Genomic DNA, 20,771 nt, shown 5'->3' on the forward strand with positions numbered 1-20,771 from the left:
CACTACTCCTAAGGGATCTGCCCCCTCTGTATTTTATCTCAGTGAAGTGGTAAGAGAGTACTTTCAAAAACTTGAAAGTCAGAACAACTAGCAGAGCAAGCAGATAAACCATTGATATTGTTTATTTGCAAGTTTATCAGCACTGTTCTTATTACAGTGATAGTATGAAAGCAAAAGCACACACACTCTCTAGAACATGCTACATAACTGTGTCCATCAATTTATGAAGACTTAATTATACTGAGCAAATGCAACAGGGCAGAAGATAGACAGTCATTAAACTGAAAGGTTTGATTTAAAAGTAAACACTACTGTCACACAGATGTAATTTAAAAAGCATTAGAAAGAGAATTCAGAGTTTTCCTAATTAGCTTTACTAATCTGCTCGAAAAGCAGCTCCGTTGCACAAATTCTCTGATCAAAGATACATTGGATAAGGTCTTGTTCTTCCATTTTTTCATTATGCACTAGAAAAGACAACTTGAATGATAAACTGTAACAAACCAACTAAGTGCTTCATTAACAGGTCTGTGATGAACTTAAGGAGAAATATGTGCACTGCTAAAGGCCCAGAATACTGAGAAATGATTTTAGACAAGAGGGAATAAATGAAAGCTATTATTTTCAGAGCTATAAATTAATCTTCAGCTACCACTTATCACATTTCACACTATCTGTTTACAGTAACATAAGCAAATAACATGATCTCACCATGGACGAAGTAATTCCAGGGCTTCAGAGAACTTATTGTTTAGAAATAAATTCAGTGCCATTGAACATTCTTCCAGAGCAGTCTTGAGATCCATTTTGGATGCCCTAAAAAAAGAATCTTAGTTCAGTCAATCTGTAAATGTATTTTATATATTTATATATATATTTCTTATATAACTCCACAGGTCTTACATAGCAATTTTATTGTTCATTTTTAAAATCTGACTTTACAAAACCAAGTCAGATTCTTATCACTTTATCCATGATACACAGGAATACTCTCTTTTCTTATTAAAGTGATGTTTATGGCTTTGTCATCCTCTGTTTACCAGTCAATATGCAATGGAGTCATTTTTACTACTACTTGTATAACAAACACACAAGTTATTGTGCCTAAGCTCTCACATCTCAGTATTAACACAAATGTAATATCAGATTTTGTATTCAGATCTAAGTCTGGAGAGAGATGACACAGTAATACTCTTACTCGAGAAAGCTAGTAAACAGACATTCACGCTAAACAGCTATATCCAAAACTAGACCTGTCTAGTGGCTTGCAGCCATGCAAAAATCTTTTGTTCTTCCTGATTCACTTCAAGCAAAGTCACTTGCACTTGCTTAAGAGCAAGGCATCTAACAAGTGTTACCTCAGCCATTTTTGTCTGACATTGGGAGCGCTCACAAATTGCTCCATGAGTGGAACAGGTAGCACACTGGGCATTCCTGGTAGTAAAGAACAGCTAGCAGCTACATAGCCTTTAATCAGCACAGCTGGATCTGGGAAAGATAATCTGTCTACAGCTTTAAAACAACAGGTTTAGGCTCTATAATGGGCTTTATTCAAGAAAGGTTAAGCAGTGGTAAGCAACAGATCATGTCAATGAGATGAATATTTAAGTGCTGACCAGAAGAGAAGAATCCTGAAGGAGGAATTTATGAAAGACAAATAACAGTGAATGCATCTGATCTAAATCTGAACATAAAACGCACACGTGAAAAAAAAGGGGGGGGGGGGATATTAGAATATGATTGGACAGGTTTTCACATAGAATAATCAATTTCCCCTCCCCTCTAGCACTCTCCATCACCAAAATAAAGCTTTAAATTATTAGTTATGCTTTTTGTATTCCTTCTGGGGCAGAAAATTAGGATAAGACTAAAGGACCTCCAAAAACACTTCTTCAGCTTTCTTCTCCTTTTTTAGAGCTGTACTTGAAAAATTTATCCTTCTGTAGAGATACAAAATCTGTAACTGAGTACTTTGAAACTACTAAAGATCTATTATTGAGCCTACCAAGAGGCAAATTTTGCACTTCATAACTGTGAATTGCCCAACAGATCACTTCCTTCCCAATCTGTCTTCAAGATACTGTTTAAAAACAAACAAACAAAAACAAACAAAAAAGTGTCACACATCCTGGGCCTTGAGCCATGGCATAGTTTGGCCAAAAAAGAGTAGAAATCTACGTACTAGATACTATTTAGGGACAGATTTTTTGTTGTTCTTATTTGATGGTGCTCTGCTGATTATAATATTGAAGCAATCCCCACAGAAATAATATAGAAGGTTTTGGCCAACTGACAATACAGATCACATACTACCACGATTTTACAGCAGCTTTTGTCAACACAGGAAAAGTAACCCTTGTTCAAATATTTTAATAATTTTACAGTTTATTTTACTTTTTGTCTTTTATAAATCTCTTGAATTAACAAAATACTACAGAACAGTAAAAGCAAGTAACAAGGCCTTGATGAACTAATACCACTTTAGCCATTTGTCTAAGAACGTATGCTTTCATGACACTCAAAGACCCTTTTTTTTATTTAAGTGATGAGATAAAGGTACAGGTCCTCTTTACATCCTGGCTCTAACTCGCTTCCTAATGCAATTATTTCAAGAATAATTTCACAAAATTAAGGCCCAGTAGAAAGCTCATCAAAGGCAAAGTTTTATTTCCTTGAAAGTCTTTGCTTATGCATGACAACTCGGTTGTTGGGGATACCTATGGTTGTGATATGTTACCAGTCCTTGCACTTTATTGCTGGTCATCTAGAGGCTTCTCCTCACCTGAAAATTTACAATATTTATTAGCTGTCTCACTGATTCTGATATTCCTAGTATCTTCTGACAACACTACAACTTTCCAGCATGTCTGCTTTATGAAAGAAGGTATAACGCAGTTAAGCTACACAAGTCCTGACAAAATGGCACAAAATATAATACTGATTCTCGAGATGTATTTTTGTAACCCTTACTTTGCTACTTGCACCATACAGCAAAGTCTAGATTTCAACAAACTCCTCATGATCCAGTCTTTTCACTGCTCTTCATCTCGCTGAGCTTTACTGAACTTCCTGTACAGATTTTCTCCTTGGGGCATGCTGGGGATCCAGGCAAACAGAATAAGAGTCTTCTCAGCACAGCAGCTTTCTCCTTCCCCAGGTGCTTAAGATTCACTGCCAGAGGATTGCACTCCCAGATTTCACCCAGCATTTTGTCCTAAGTGAACGCCTGGGGAACTAGGACTGTAATGTGGCTCATGACTGCCCTGCTGTATAGGTACAGGTAACTGAAGTCTTTACTAGCCAGTACTAATTAGTAACATATGGAGAGCAAATCTACTACATGTGTATTCTTTTGATCTCTAGCCTACACGACCCAGTGTCCCGTTGCCTGTATTCATTTATGTTCTCTCACTTAGCTATCTTTAAGCTAGACATGTAACCTGCCTTCTACTTTTAAAAAAAAATACCTCAGGAAAGTTGTTGCATGGAAACTTTATTTAGGTCTACATAAAAATACATAAATAATAATAACAAAATGCAGATGAAAAAGAGTCGGCATTTTGTTGTTGTTTGCATGCTGCTCTTCACACAGAATATAAGATACAATATAAATACAGAATATAAGGGTACAATTCACAACTCATACTATGCTGCCTAATTGTACCCAATCTGTTATCTAGACATTCATCTTTTACATGTTAGTTACATTAATTAAAGAAATATATTATGGTATTTTATCTTTATTCATAAAGTTTACAGTGTGCATTTAAATGTAAATTCTTTGGTTTTATTATAAGCCATAGCTTTGGGACTACTTCAGTTGAAGTGTTGCAAATGAACTGTAAAAAAAAAAAGTGATGGTTGTTTTGCCTTCTTTCTTCTTCATTTTCCAAGTCCTAAATCTTTCAGTATACAAGTTTCTATGAATTATCTTCACTGGACTGTTGATAATAAAGGCTACTCAATGATAGCAGTGTATTTGAGTAAATCCATACATTTATTTTTCAGTTTCCCCCCTGCTACATATATTATGACAAATCTCTGAATCTCAACTCTCAATGAAAAGTGGTGGTGGTGGTGGAAAAAAGCCAACATAGCAGTGTTATTCCAAGATGGCTACAAAACTAGACACCATTTTCTTTACAACTTCGACAGGATCACGTACAATTTCCGTTTTCCCCTTTTAATACGGTTTGCTTAATCTCTTTGATTTCGGACTCTCTCCTCTAAGTCTTTAACACCCTGATTAATCCTTCCTATCAGCTCCTCCTTGATGAGGGGAAAATGGAAAGTGGTATATTAAGCATTGAGGTTTGTTTGTTTGTTTTTAATCAGAAAATAGCAATTTGCTATTGGTGACACAGGGCTTAAGAACTTTCTTCTTCTAGTTTCAGTGCACACAGGCTTCTTTATCTTTGTGAGGCTACTTGCACTGATATTAACAGGAGACTTTGACTTCTCAGATCTAAATTTGAAAAAAAAATCTGTGAAAAATTAGAACATCAAATACAAAATCTTAAATGTAAATCTCTTTGCCTTACAATTCTTATACTGAAGACACTTTCCACCATTCATTTCTGAAGGAAAAAAAAAAAAATCAAACCACAGACCAAGAAACCCTTGTGGGGGACATACAGAGTATTTCTCTCTTCACATCACACATTCACACTTTCTATATTTTTAGTTTAAGGAAAAAAAGTATCAAAGCCAACCACAAACTTGTTTTGTATTTTTGCATACTGTAGCTTCTAAATCCAGAAAAAATAACCCATCTGAGCATTTAGTTTGGACACCTGCCAAGGCCTGAGATCTTAACAACTGTTCATACTCCTGAAGTAAAATTCTTTCCAGAGTCTGGATGGAGAAAACCACTGAATCTAGGCTATGAAGCACCCTGACTATTTGGCAAAACAGTGGACTTTAAACTTCATTTAAATCTGTTCAACTGGTTAAATGTTTCCCATTAACAAAGATCATCAGAAATAAGTATGCGTATGATCCTATCCTTGTTACTCAATATTGTCCTGATAAGCATTTTAATTTACTAAATATAAGCAAAGAAAATGTCTTTTAGTGTATTTAGACTGTGTATGAATATATGAATAAAATTGTTTAAAGTATTTGTATGAGTAATAAAGAAATGTACATGTGTTTACATGTCTTCTTTAAAAATCTTAAGCATCAAGCTCTCAAAAACAATAGCACCAAGACATAAGAGTAATTCCTAATGAAAGTTTTGCAGAATACTCAATTTTATTAGCTAATTCCAAAAATAGCATCTGTAAATAGATTGCTGTCAAAAATTCACTTTTACTTGCCTACATTAATAGGCTCGGTTTTGTTTCTGATGTATGAGGAAGGAAAAGACTTAGTCCCTCAGTAACAAACCATTGGTACCACTGTGTACCAATGCTTCTATGTTCATGCTTCACACTTGTTTTTTTTAGGAAACTGATTTCATTCAGTACATGCCTGGTTAGACTATACATTCTATTTGCTCTATCCTTCCAGCAAGTGAAAACGGCTAGTTAATGTCAAAGATTTCAAAGAAATTACTTTTCTAAAAAAAATTAAAAAAACAAAATCCTACACTTGCACTGATTGCCATCATTCCTGCCTCAGAACATGGTTTCTTAAGAGTAAATTGCAGATGAGCCTCGCTTGAATCTGTTCAGTTGTTCCATTTTCTTGGCTAGCAAGCTCATGGTCCTTTTGAACACTGCTTTACTTTAAATGTATTCATCCTCTGTAATGTCCAAGATCAGTGGTGATTCTGACACCTTTAGCTGATAGGAACCCTCTTCCCCTCCCTCCTGTGGAAGATTACCATGCAGAGCTTCCTCCATGAGGTACAGATTTCTGTGCTGTACTATACACACTTCATAAAGTAAACTCAAGCCTTCCAGTCTCAGGGTGTTGGAATCCGCTGTCTCCCTGGAAGACTTTCTCCCAGACAAGATCAAAAGCTGTACTCACACTACAACATCAAATGTCACAGTTCATAGAGAGATGATAAAATCATCATTTCATGTTCACATCTCACATGTGTTCCCCAAGGCTCAATTCTTGTTCCTCAGGTCTCACATCTACAGCCAGTTTTGTTCAGCATTTTTATCAACTATCTGAATGTAGGGTTGGAGTGCATCCTTAGCAAGTTTCCTGATGATATTTAACTGGCAGCTGCTGTCGGCTCACAGCAAGGACAAGAGGCCTTGCAGAAGCATCAAGATATGCATTGGAGCATTGAGCAATCATCAAAGACATGAAATTCAACAAGGGTAAACGTCGGGTACCGCACCTGGTACAGAGTAATGCTGTTCACAGGCACAGTTTTGGAGACCAGTGGCTGGAGAGCAGCCCTGCAGAAAGGGACCCGGGGGTGCTGGTCAACAGCAGGTTTAACATGAGCCAGCTGTGTGCCCTGGCACCCAGGAGGGCAAACTGCATTTTGGGGTGCATTAACACAGCATAGCACATAGAAGTGATTTAGCATTGATGTGGCCTCACCTTGACTATTGTGTGCAGGTCTGTGCAGGGAGGTGCCGCTCTCTGCTCCTGGTCACCCATGGCAGGGCACACGGGCACGGCACGTAGCTGCGCTCGGGGAGGGCCAGGCTGGGCGTTAGGAAACATTTCTGTGCCGTGAGGGTGGTCAGGCACTGGGACAGGCTTCCTAGCCGGGTGGTTGGTGCCCCATGCTTCTCAGTGTTTATGAGGCATTTGGACAATGCCCCCAGTAACGTCCTTTGGCTGTCAGTTAGCCCTGAAGAGGTCAGGAAGTTGGACTCCGTGGTCTTTGTAAGTTCCTCTCAACTGAACTTCTCTATTTTATGTATTAACACTCCAGAACATTCCTGACGGTCTCTCTGCTGGTCTTACTATTTAGCAAGGACCAAAAACACTTAAAAACTGCCACATCACCCATCACTTATTTAACTCAATTGACCCTGGTACTTTGTGTTACTGCAGCAGGAAGGCTTTCTGTCCCTGGCATCCTCTTTGATACATTTTTAATTCTGAGCTATGCTTCGGATCAGCAGTGAATTATAGGACTGCATTTGGCCTTCATTTCATGGATGCAGCTAGCAACTGTAAAGATTTCCAATCTGCTGTGGTAATTGCTTTCGCATTAACAGTAACATACATCCATGTGTGTCCATTATATCTGAAGAAGCATTCCAATAACTCAGTTATTGCTTTTGTGATCTGAAGATCTTTCTTCTGTTATTTTCCTTCACATTTTGAAAACACAGCTGACCTCACCACTAAGAGAGCGATTGAGAAGAAAAATCTGTTTCACCTTATCCCTCTCATTCATCACTTATATACGAGCCAATAGTAATACTCTGCTCTTCTGGTTAGAGGTGTGCCAAAATCTAGTTTGGGTAATTTCCTAATAGGCAATGTTATTTGCTGACACTTACCAATACCTTAAATGAAGGTTATCATAAAATCATCTTACTGCCTACAAAAGAGTTTGGGCATTTACCTTGTCTTCTTTAAAAAAAAAAAACATTGTGTTAGGTCTGCATTTTATGTCACAGATTGTTCTGTTAAGTGTAGTTGAAGGTTTGCAGTCTCCTTGGTAAGTACAGTTTAGATTCACATACTGTGAACATTAAAAAATGTTCATAAAAGCAAAGACTAGCTTTCTTGTAATGAAAGCAAAAGCAAAGATTTCTAGTTATGTTGGATTTTTCTTCTTATTCCAAGGGAGTGCTCCTAAACACTCATAAGTGGGGGATTGGTTTTGTTTTGTTTTTAAAAAAAAAAAAAAAGCACAGATACTTCAAAGAATATTTTGTGCATCATGCTTGAGCATATTAAGAGCATGCAACTCCCTCACTGAGAACTACTTATTCCTCCATAAGAAATCACACACACCCCTCACCACCCCAAACTTTGCTAGTGCTGGTAAACCTCTTTCAGCATCTGAAAAAGCATAGTTTATCAGGCAAACCTCCATACAGCTGGATTTTCTCTTTCTACGTATGCTAAGTATTATTCACATTTGGAGAACAATGCACAAACATGGAATCAAATTGTGTAAGCTTTCTCACATTTAGATGTTTCTTGCAGCTAACAAATGAAAGTAGCTTAAATCATTTACATTGTAAGAGATCTGAACATTTTTAAGTTGTCAATCACTTCCAATTCACAAACAAAAAGGACTCTTAACCCGATGTGTTAATTTAAAAAAATTCACAATGAAGGATGTAAGACCATATGAAGAACAGTTCTTTCTACAGTAAACAAAAAGCTTCTTGAAAACTGTTTTAAAATTTCCTCTAAAATCCAAACTGCACGCCACTTACAATCACATACCAGAAAAAGGCTAGATACTTGAAATGACTTCCAATTAACATAATTCACTTCCTATTCTAGGCTATTATCACTACTAATATAAAAATTCTGCAAACTGCAACTATCTGACCAGCATAGCAAGGACACAAACTTTTTTATCCCATAAAATAAATCTACTATCTAGTTTATCTCCACAGCAAATTCTACATTCATTCTGCACACATCCTTTTTATGAGAAGCATGAATTTCGCATACATAAAATGCGTGCAGTTTACATATTCAACGGAAACGTTATCAGCTTATGGGAAACATTCACAAACATTTCATTCTGATGCAAGACAGACTTGATAATGTAATTTCTTTGAAGGCGTAGTGTATTCGCTGTTTCAGAACTTCACCAACGCATGCTTGTAGTCTGTATGCTAAACATTCATTTAAGGAAACCCCATTGGCAGCAAAACTACCCAGTGCTGTTTTAGCCAACAAACAGACAAGTTACTCTGAATGCTTACTATACTATGATCTATTCTACTACCCATGGTTTTCTGAAAAAAACACAAAGAAAAGAAAAAAAGACCACACAATGCACACACGACAAACACACTAACCCCAGATGTCTGCTGGGAATACTGAACAGCCTGCTGTAAGCAATCCAGGAGATTCCTAGAGTACGTTGAGGATAACTTCCAGGTCCAGGTATTGGACAAACCAACGAGAGAAGAAACATTACTCGACCTGGTGCTCACCAACACAGATGAGCTCATTAAAGAGGTGAAGACTGGAGGCAGTCTGGGCTGCAGTGACCATGCCCTTGTTGAGTTTGTGATCTTGAGGAATATGAGCCTGGCAAAGAGCAAAGTCAGGACCCTGAACTTCCAAAGAGCAATCTTCAACTATTTAAAGACCTAGTGGATGAGATCCCCTGGAACACTGTCCTTAGGGACAACAGAGCTAAGAAGAGCTGGCAGCTCTTTAAAGATGTTTTCCTTAGAGCACAAGAACTCTCCATCCCCTTGTGTAAAAAAGTGGGCAGGGAGTGCAGACAACCGGGATGGCTGAGCAAGGACCTGCTGGTCAAACTGAGGCACAAGAAGGAAATTCGCAAGCAGCAGAAGCAGGGACATGTGGCCTGGGAAGAGTACAGGGATGCAGTCCAGATGTGCAGAGATGGGACCAGGAAAGCCAAGGCACAGATGGAACTGAGCTTGGCAACGGATGCAAAGAACAGGAAGGGATTCTATAGATACATTACTCAGAAAAGAAAGTCCAAGGAGAGTGTACCCCCTCTGATGGATGAGAAGGATGAACTGGTAACGACAGAAATGGAGAAGGCTGAGGTACTCAACAACTTCTTCACCTCAGTCTTCACTGCCAGTCAGGCTTCCCAAGTCTTTTGTTTCCCTGAACCCACAGATGGAGACTGGGGTAGCAAAGTCCCACCCACTGTAAGAGAAGAGCAGGTTTGAGACCATCTGATGAAACTAAACACATACAAGTCCATGGGGACTGATGACATACATCCCAGGGGCCCGAGGGAACTGGCTGATAGAGTTGCCTCTCTTCAACATATTTGAAAAGTCCTGGCAGTCAGGTGAAGTCCCTGGTGACTGGAATAAGGGAAGCATCACTCCCATTTTTGAAGAGTAGAAAGGAGGACCTGGAGAACTACAGACCAGTGAGCCTCACTTCTGTGTCTGGCAAGATCATGGAACAGATCCTCCTGGAAGCAATGTCAAGGCACACACAAGACAAAGAGGTGATCCAACACAGCCAGAATGGCTTCACCAAGGGCAAATTGCGCCTGACCAATCTGGTGGCCTTCTACAATGGAGTGACTGCATCAGTTAACAAAGGGAAGACCAACCAATGTCATCTACTTGGACTTCTGTAAGGCCTTCGACACAGTCCCATGTGACATCCTGGTCTCCACAGTGAAGAGATATGGATTTGAAGAGCGGACCATTCAGTGGAGAAGGAAATGGCTGGATGATTCCACCCAGAGAGTGACAGTCAATGGCTCTATGTCTAAGTGGAGGACAGTGATGAGTGGTGTACCTCAGGGGTCTGTCCTGAGACCAGTATTGTTTAGTATCTTTATCAGTGACAGACAGTGGGATTGAGTGCATCCTCAGCAAGTCTGCAGAGGACACTAAGCTGAGTGGTGTTGTTGATACAACAGAAAGAACAGGATGCCATCCAAAGTGACCTGGACAAGCTTGAGAACTGGGACCATGTGAACCACATGAGGTTCAACAAGTCCAAGTGCAAGGTGCTGCACCTGGGTCAGGGCAATCCCAGGCATGAGCACAGACTGGGAGAAGAACTCAGAGAGCAGCCCTGCAGAGAAGGACTTGGGGGTTCTGGTGGATGAAAAGCTCAACATGAGCCAGCAGTGCACCTGCAGCCCAGAAGGCCAACTGCATCCTGGGCTGCATCAACAGAGGGGTGGCCAGCAGGTGGAGGGAGGTGATTTTGCCCCTCTGCTCTGTCCTCGTGAGGCCCCACCTGTAGCACTGCATCCAGGTCTGAGGCCCCCAGCACAAGAAGGATGTGGATGTTCAGTCTACAGAAGAGAAGACTCCAGGTGGACCCCATCGCAACCTTCCAGTACTTAAAGGGGACTTAAAAAAAAATAGATGGAGAGCAACTCTTTGCTCAATCAGTTAACAGGAAAAAGGGGGAATGATTTTTAACTAAAAGATGGGAGATTTAGATTATACGTTAGGACAAAATTTGCCTGGCAGCAAAGGACCTGGGGGTGCTGGTCAACAGCTGGCTGAAATGAGAGCATCAGAGACAGTGGGGCTAGCAGGACACACTGTGTCTGTCCCCTTGGTACTGGTAAGACTAGACCTCAAATACTGGTCTCAGGTTTGAGACCTTCACTACAAGAAGGGTACAGGGTTGCTGTAACACATTCGGAGAAGAGCAGCAAAGCTGGTGAAGGGACTAGGAAACAAATGAGTTCAAATGAGTTCCCTCAAACATCCCTCTCCTGAAGTGTTTAAAACTCATCAGTTTCAATAAAGTTCAATAGAGTTCAACTTTTTGTGAAAATGGGACTTAGGGAGAGAAAAGACATCCAGAAGAGTATTCTTGCAAGCAAAGCTGCAGTTTCACTAAATTGTTTTATTTAGACACTGGAGAATTTGTACAAATGAGATCATTAGCTATGTAAAAAATTACAAAAAGTTTTCATTAAATTTCACACCTTATCAGATACATATGATCAAACAATGAGATACATGGAAGCCAGAAAAGGCTTTATTCCTCACAGACCAGAAGTTAGGGGGAAGTGACAGCATTTTAAGAGGGTGTTCACCCTCTATTCCTTTTTAAAAGAGGAAGTTCTGTGAAGTTCTAGAAAGCTAAAATTAGATACACGCTACAGGAGAAAACTGCTTTATTTTAGGAATTACTGCTGTTCACATCGGTTGAAATATTTTTAATACTGTCTTACGAATGAAGTGTGTTTAAACATTCAAATAAAACAAAAGATGTGAAATAAAAATTCCTTCTCAGAATTCTCATCTGAGATCAAATTTTAGGTGTCAGACCACCACCTTTCAGAAGACCATTAACGTGCCTTTGCTTTATATTCTTCAACTGAGTCTTATTTGTCAGATTTGAAAAAGCAGGTGCTGCTCCTGTGACTTTTCCAAAACAAACAATGGTTGTTTAACTGATGACCAGAGGTTTACTAAACTAGGAGGCTTTTTCCCTTTTCTTCTCTGAAAATTGTAAGCAATTCTACTAAAATTTTCAACAGGATAATAATGCTACCTTGAAGATCTAATACTTAAGAATTGTCCTCTGCTTTATACGTACATTGTATCTTAAGTGATCCCCACCTCCACCCGCCCAGAATCTCAAGTAACATTTAGACCATGCTGCTATTTAACCTCCTTAATAGTAATAGATGAATAGATTAAAATTAGTATTTAATCAATAAAATTTTGCTGCTCTTTGAAGAGAGGAAGGGAGAAGGACAGTTAGCATGAGGCCATCTGGCAGCCAGGTTTGGGCAAGTGCATTCACTGAAAACAATCAAGGAATTGTCATTTTCTTACAGCAAAAATATGGAAAACATGCTAAGTGTAGGTGTGATGTTTACTATTTGCATTGAAACAATGCAAATATTTGAGGATATGACTAGAACTGTGTTTGTTCTAGTAAAAAAAAACTCAGTGCCTACAGCACTGCTTCATGAGAACCTGGTAACGGAATGCAATAAAGCTGTCAAAAGATTTTGCATGCAAATATTTGCTCTATTTTACCTCCAAAACTTGAAGGGGTGGGAGAGGCAGATAAAAAGTTATCTGATGGTGTTTCATATCAGAAACACTGCATTAATAATAAATATCTAGACAGATACTGCATCTGTACAGCACAAGAAAATACCAATTCCTCTGTCCTCACGTATGCTCTACGGATGCAACAAAACAACTGGGTAGGCACAAAGAAAACCGAGGTAAAATTCTTCATCCCCCTAAGTCTCAAATAGCACAGAAAATAAAAGGGGCAACACTAAACTCATCTTATTGGCTGATCAGCATCCACCACTGCCAATGTCACCAGTCCACCCTTCTGAAAAAAAAAAGGCTACTGTTGTAGTCAGTCACTTTTTTTTTTTTTTTTAAGAAAATTAGAAGGTCATATTTAGATTCACCATTAACCAAATTCAGTATCCCAATAATCAATTTATTTTCAGGTGTTTTTACAGCTTAAAAAGAAAATGAACATCAGCAGCTTTATCTGACACCAAGTTCTTTACTTGTTCAAGTTCAACTGCAAATGGTACTGTACATGCACAGTAAGCAAGATTCATTATGGAAAATTTGCATCAGCCATATTGTGGTAACAAGACACACTGCAACTACCTGAGCTTCTACCTATCTGAATATGCACATATAATTTATCAAGAGAATAACTGTGAAATAATCCTAGTCAAGCAAATCAAGCTCCTACAGCATGACTTTGACACAACCTTGAAAAACATGTAATCCTAAACGCCATGAGTAAAACAGTTAGATCATAGGTATTTAAAGGTGACCACAGTTTGACTGAGGGGAAAGAAAAACAAAAAGCATCATGATGGTCTGCAGGTTAAAAAAACTGCTTTACACTGTTCTGTTGGACACTACGGAAAATATATACCACTATAAAAGGTTAATTGTTATCAGATTTATTAACAGAATTCAGTGATTCAACAGTATTTTCAGATGTATATTTTAATATGCAATCTTTGCAGGTAAACTGAGAATTTCCTATGTTTGAAAACCCCATATCAGACTAACAGTTTTTATGAATTACTCTATCTGAGGTCAATATAGTCTATACTGAGTATAAAAATGAGCATCTGAACGTGCTGGAGAACAATACAGTCAAAACTTAATGTACAACATGTATGCAGAAATAAAATGATTTTTTGTTTGTATTCCAAATTTGATTGTTTAACATTTCTCATAAGGTGTAGGGCATAGGACACACTGACAAGGAATTATGTTGAAAGAGATCCTCCTGAACTGAGCTAGCATATATAAGTAATAATGACAGCTTACTGACAGTTTTACACAAAATGAATAAAAATTCCACGTATCTTGCTACAGAAAGGACAAGAAATAAATCATTCAGCAAGTAGGCACCAGATCAGGCCAGATGTTTATGGGACTTGCACTGCGTCACACAAATATTGGCTCTGATCCAAAACAGAAAATTAGGACAGAGTAGTTCTACTAATAAGAGTGCTCTACCTAACTTCACAATAATTTATTGGAATTTATCACACAGTGAACTTATAGCTAAAGTTGGAGACCTTAAATTGCTAAAAATCTCTAGCAACGCACTGCATTGTACTTAGCATTTTGTACTTAAAAAGCACAGAACTGCATTACATTAAATAAAGTCAAAAATCATATAACCTCAAATAGTCAATTAGAGTGTATCTTCTCTTGGTAGGTGTATTATAAATGCAGGAAATGATTACAAGTCAGATACTACCCTTAAATTACCACATTTTAAAAAACAGCATCCAAAACACACACCTTGCAGTGTTCTACAACCTACAGCATCCTCGCTGATTAAGCACTGACATCAGCAGAGAAGCTGCTGCTTGCTAGAAGCATTGTTCACCACTGCAAAGTGCAGAGCAGAAAAAATTATTTCTTAAATCCATTCCAAATACATTTTCCATCCTCTCCAAAGGACTCCATCTAAACTACAAAATGTTTTGTTTTTTTTTTTTTTTAAATATTCAGCATACCTGCCGAAGTACATTTTCACAGATAAAACTCCATAAATCTGACTAACACAATCACAGTTTCAGTGACTAATAGGCACAGATAATATACTCACAGGGTTAATTTGGTTAACTTCAGGTAAGTAAATATATTCCTTATACAAAAATAATTGCTTCTTCTTTCACTCTTCTTTTTCCACCGCACAACAAAAAGACAGAAGAAAAGCATACAGAGAAAACAGACTATTTCACTTCTCAGCATCCATGACGTTTCATTAATGAGTTATCAAGCAAAAAGAATAAGAGAATAAAAGTTCACAAGCCAGCAGCTGGCATCGCAGGCACTCTCCATTGCTGAATTTAAAAGAAATGTCAGAGTGGCAGCAGCTACAGTCAACGCTGGAAGCTGATGCCTCTGCAGGAAGAGGATGCTGGGAGATTTTCCCAATCTGTGCTGCAGCCTAATTCTAATCCATCACTCCTAACTGCAAGGAGAAAATGGAGACAGGAGGAACACAAAGTGATTTATATTTAAAGACAAAAAGGGAGTTGCCACAGCATTCCCTGAGTAATTTTACCATCTTTTCTTTTAAGTCAGACAGAAACAGACAAGTATACTAATGCAACTGCAGTAAAAATAGAACAAACACGCAGGAATTGATAGCAAACAGCACTGAAGAAAAGTAACTGTCTCATGTTTGATTTTCATTATTTATGTAGTCCTCAAGCAAATCAACATGGTTTTATTAACCCTCTGACACTTTTTCCCTGGAAATTCAAGTTTTTACTTAAAATCCCATGAGCAAAATAAAATAGCAGCTAACATGTAACAGTTAATAATAACAGCTAACATATATCAGTTATCTTCATGAATATCAGTACCAATGGGAGAAAGTAAGAGTCAGAAGCAAAACAGCTGCAACAGGAATAGTTTCATCCCCTTGGCCTAATCTCTCCAGATGAGAGAAAGGGAAAGCTCAGCGCATGGGAGCTAAGCGGCAGTAAATTAAACTCTGTCCTCTGTTGTTACCTTCTAAAATTGTTCTTTAAAGCTAAAGCACCTAGGCTAAAGGTTATGTGTTCATAATTATGTCTACTGTCATGAATTGAGCTTTACTCACAAAAAATCATCAGGAAAAGCCTTTAAAACGATGCAGGAAACCATAGGTTTGCATTTACTAAAGTTTACCATTTCAGATGGGTGTTAATTTTAAGTGATACTTCAAGGCTATCTATTTAAACAATTTACTTTTCAAAATATAAATAAGAATGCATTTTGCATCACACAAATATTGACACACAAATACACACGCGCATCACAGACATAGAGGTGCAAAGTATTTTCTAAAACACTGGAGGCGACCAAGGGATCTGATCAGACAAATCAGACAACACAAAGGACTTTAGTAATGTGTGTAAGTAATAGGGCTTTCTCAACCAGAAAAATGAAAAAAACGGGAGTTTTGGCTCAGTGAAGCATAGGCAGTGAATGAAGTCACTCATGCCAAGCATCCATAATGAAGAAAATAGAAATTATTGTTTTAATACCTAGCACTCTGACATTAACTTCCAAGCCAGCAATGGCTAGTTTATAGATTCTTCTGATCACCTGATTCCACCACAGTTATGAGCAATTCCACAAGCTCACCATCAAGCTACCCTGAAACACCCAGAGGGTCACAACATGCCATTGCCCGCCTAACTAACCCACAGTGTAACCATGTGCTTATTTAACTATTTCACTTAGCAGGCCAGGATCTCCAACCAAATACAATTCTGTTGCCAGCCCAGTTTCACATCTCTACTGTTCTACAAATCTGAATGACACAATGCAATACCAGTTCTCTGATCTCCCTAGTTACACAATGCAACAGTAGAGGGAATGTGGTGTTTTGTTTCTCATGTAAACACAAATTAAACTAGAGTAATTTTATACGCTGTGGCTGATTAAGCACTTTCACACCTGAAACTTCCATGCAAACCCGATTTCTTAAAATAAGTTAAATTTCCCAAAGTTTGAAGTATAAGACTGATACTATTTAGAGTTCAAAGACTTCTTCCCTGCATAATAGTATCCTGAAGATGTCAAACTGTTCATTGGGCTACACCAAAACAGACACAACCACTTGTAGGTATATGTGCTACTCTAGGGTTTGCAAGGCAGAGATGAAACTGACAGCTGCCTTGACTAATACAACTTACTGACAACAGCAACCTTGAAATCAGGACATTTCCACCTTCTCCCTGAAGTTGTTCCTGATAGCATTAAAGACCAAGGATCTCTGAGCTCTCCACCACACAACTTGGAAATAGCGTTTGTGTGTATTGTCACTAATTCCATTACCATTATTTGAGGCAGGGAGAGAGGACGTGGCAGGAATTCTCTCACCTCGACTGCATGTTAGAGATAAGACAGTCTTGAATCAATGTTGAGTAGCCACATAAAAATCTACCCAGTTCACACAGAATACGAACCATGTCCTGTCTTAAATTTAGGCCATGTTTGAGACCTCAGAAAACACCTCCCCGTAAAAGCTGAGAGAGACAGAAGCCAGTTTCCACAAAAACGCAGCAACTTCCTTTAACTGATAAAAACAAGCCTTCCACCTGCAGATATCAAAAAATGTTTTCCTGGGATTACCTAAAAAAAAAAAGCACAGACACACACAAGCTGCTTACACAAGCCACCTTCACAACTGCTTCCCAAAATTTTCTAAGACAGTTTTCAATTATCTGTCAAAAGAAGAAAAACACTATTAAAGATCAGAGAGCGGTTTTTAATAGTTTAAAATAAAACATGTGGCAGATCTGGTTTTCAGTTCTCATTTCCTAAGAAGGATCATCCTTCTCAATATTTGAAGAAGTTATAACCTACAAGTTTTTATTTTTCCATCTGTTTATGAGTCAGAGCTCATCTTTTCATTTCTTTATTCAAAGTAGTCATGATTCAAAAATTGTGACACCAGTTTGTGAACACAGCTAAGTACTCTGAGATCACAGATTGATCACATAACTGTAGAAAATGAGGAAAGAATATTCACATAACTCAGTCCAGCAAAATATAAAAAACCAAGAAAAATTTCAGTATAAATCCTTTACCATAGAACTGCCTGTGGTAGTTACATCCCTTTCAAAGTCCCTGAAATATTCAAAGAAGGCAACTCTTGAACTGGATGACTGCAGATTATCACTGCAGTCTTCATTAAAGCACAGGATAAGATAAACACTAATTTCCCAAAAGCAATTTAAAGAGATAACATATGGATGTGATCAGCAGATCACACATTCTAACTCTCTAACATCAAAACTAACACAATAGGCTCCAGAAGTCTATTATTATCCAGAAGTCACCAGGAACCCCTGACCTAAACAGAGTATGTGGGTTTACTACCGTGGTGTTAATTTGTTTTTCATGGAAGAGCTAACCACAAGCAGCTACCCAAACATTTAGCCTCAGTGAAGACAAGCTTCTTTTGGCCAGTACTGGGTCATATAAAATAGGCTGTTCCATCCTTCTGCACGGGAACCTTTCAGCGAAGGCTTGCAAGAAAGAATGGCATGGGAGAGATGCAGAGCTTTGGGAAGTTCTGTGCAGAATGTCCCAGAGTGCTCCAGCATCATGCTTCCCCTTCAAGCCGTTGACGGTTCAGACTGCAGAGTTCGGTTTGAGGGATTTTTTTGTTGTTTGTTTGTTTGTTTGTTCCTGGTTTCCCCCACACACGCCTTTTAAGAAACTACGGACACTTGGAATTGCACGTTTCAAAGTCACCAGAAGACACCCAAACAAAAATTTGTAAAATGTGCCCTGAAAGCATCGACTGAAATACAACAAACAAGTCTTACACTTGAGGCAAAAGGTTTAGTTGCAATAAACACAGAAGAATTAACAATATAATTATTGCCCACTCAAAACTCCTCAAACTTACAGAACTGTTGGGGGTAGAGGATTAGTCAGATTAGGCTGTTTTCTTGACTACTGCTGTTCAAAATCTTGATACTGACAACATAAAGTAGTTAGTGTATCATATTTGCACAGCTATGAAAATATTATTTACTGGATACAAAAATCACCTTTACAGGACTACTTTTTTCCTTGCCTTGAGGACCAAGCATAAGAAAATACAACTTTGATAACAAGTTGTCATCGCTGTTTCTCACCATCTTAAGACAATGTGAGAATATGAATTCAAGCATATGGAGGTAAAGATTGTTCTCACAAGTTTTTGGCTCCCAGAACTCAAATTTGAATTTAGGGTCACTTCCTCAGCTGTTCAGTTTCCTAAACTGACAACACACACACATGTGCAGGTATAACCGAAATCTTAACTACACTTCTGAGATTACAAGGATAACCTGCTCTAACTTCCTTAAACACTTCTGGCCCTTAATCTATCACCCCAGTAATACCACACAGAGCTGCTTTGGTAGGATCAAGGATTAACAGAATCCAGCTTTGGGTAGGAAAAGGAAATGCAGAAGAGAAATGGTAATACAGCAGTAAAATATCAGCATTTCTGCTAAAAAAAAAATACAGAAAATCCTATGAATTCCATTATTCATCAAAACTCGTTTGTCTGCTTCTCTTTGGAATTGTAGCTTAGATCTTTCCCCTATTTCGTTTTTGAACTGTATTCACAGGAGATTTCACTATTTTTCCAGCTCTCCCACCAATGCCACAACTGGAGGTCTGGTGTCAGAATTTTCTGTACAAATAGCGCAACATGAAGGTGGCCACTTTATATGAACTGTTTTCATCAGCCATGTAGACAACTACATTTCTCCCAAAGACAACTACCAGTAATCATCTATAACACATACCCAGCCAGTTACCGTAGTATAGTTACTGTAAATGTTATTCACAGAATCATTAAGGTTGGAAAAGACGTTCAAGATCATCTGGTCCAACCATCCCCCTACCACCAATGTCACCCACTAAACCATGTCCCTAAGCACCCAGTCCAACCTTCCTTGAATACCCCCAGGGACGGCAATGTCACCACTAATTAATGTAAAGGCAAGATGGTGTTTTCAAAGAAAAAGACTGCACACCAACTAGAGTACAGGAAAGTATGATAATTTGATGGTAACCTATTCCTGTCACATACTAATGAAATTTTAAGGAAAAATTAGTAAAATGAAACGAGAAAATTAAAATATAACTGACAGAGCATTTAAGTTCCTTACAAGTGTAAAACTTCAGAGAAGATATACAAAAAAACAGCAATGACAAGGTTAATACAAGATTAAGCATAATATGGTTAAAAACTAGAAAGAGCACATACCTTTTAGTCATCTTGTAAAAACAAAGATGAAATAACTTCCAAAATAATAATCTGACAACAGAAAACATGGATCTCCGTATTCAATAGAAGGAATTTCTGAATAATTCAGGGCAAAATTAACGTAGCAGAAATACATAAGAAAAAAATTGCAGAATTTGGTAATTACCTTGTTCACTAAGGTTAGAATTGTATTTGAGTTTTTACATAATAAAATTCAGATACTAATGAAATATTTTAGGAAGAAAAAAGGATAAAACAAATCTTTTCTATCTATACATCTTTTTGAGCCTGTAGATCCTTGCCAGGTAATAGAATTAAGTTACCTTATAAAACAGACATACAACACTTGAAGTAAGCCAACACTCAGGTGGAAACATGCTGATACATTTGGTAAGTAGCAGCTTAGCACCACAAAACTTAATTATTGGAAAAGGCTTGAACTTCAAAAACAGAAAAATCTATTTTTCTCAAGTTATTGAGTTATTTTACCACAGGGGATGCCAATACAGAAGTAGTGCAGAATTAACACTACCACATACTGGCAAAATTTATTTTCACACTGATCCCAGCTGTCCTCTTCGTAAGGTTGAATATGCTACATCAAAAATTATGGCCAAGACAAATACTGACAAAAACTTAATAGCTAGATTTGACAGAGTGAATAATAAGTGAAATTCTACTGCTTGCTTTAAGCAAAATTGCAGACTGTCTGTAACAGCCTTACTTTGACTTTAGCACCAGTGAGTAAAGAATTATATTTACACTTAATGATCCCTCCACGCTTCTAATAAAACCAAGAAATTTGTGATCATTCCAAAAATTGTCAGAGTTGCTGAGTATACATACAGTACCTAATACAAGTAAAAGATCACAAAAGAGTCTAGATAAATAATCTAATCCATTTAGACAATCGGAGCAAAGACTGATTGCCTCCTGGACTGGTCCCT

At 38.1% G+C, this 20,771-nt stretch overlaps 1 protein-coding gene across 4 annotated transcripts in view; it reads right to left on the minus strand.

The window, feature by feature from the left end:
* TTC39B (tetratricopeptide repeat domain 39B) overlaps window positions 1-20,771 on the minus strand; it is an 81,195-nt gene that overhangs the window by 34,123 nt on the left and 26,301 nt on the right. For 2 of the 4 annotated variants that reach the window (XM_040541291.1, XM_040541293.1), the window contains exon 3: window positions 712-816. In XM_040541291.1, the coding sequence (XP_040397225.1) occupies window positions 712-816 (105 nt within the window). Of the gene's footprint in view, window positions 1-711; window positions 817-14,658; window positions 14,906-20,771 lie in introns of those variants that run through there. The other 2 variants (XM_040541290.1, XM_040541292.1) reach the window with 2 other exon arrangements.

Source organism: Cygnus olor, chromosome Z, assembly GCF_009769625.2.
Source record: "Cygnus olor isolate bCygOlo1 chromosome Z, bCygOlo1.pri.v2, whole genome shotgun sequence".
Taxonomy (NCBI): Eukaryota; Metazoa; Chordata; class Aves; order Anseriformes; family Anatidae; genus Cygnus; species Cygnus olor.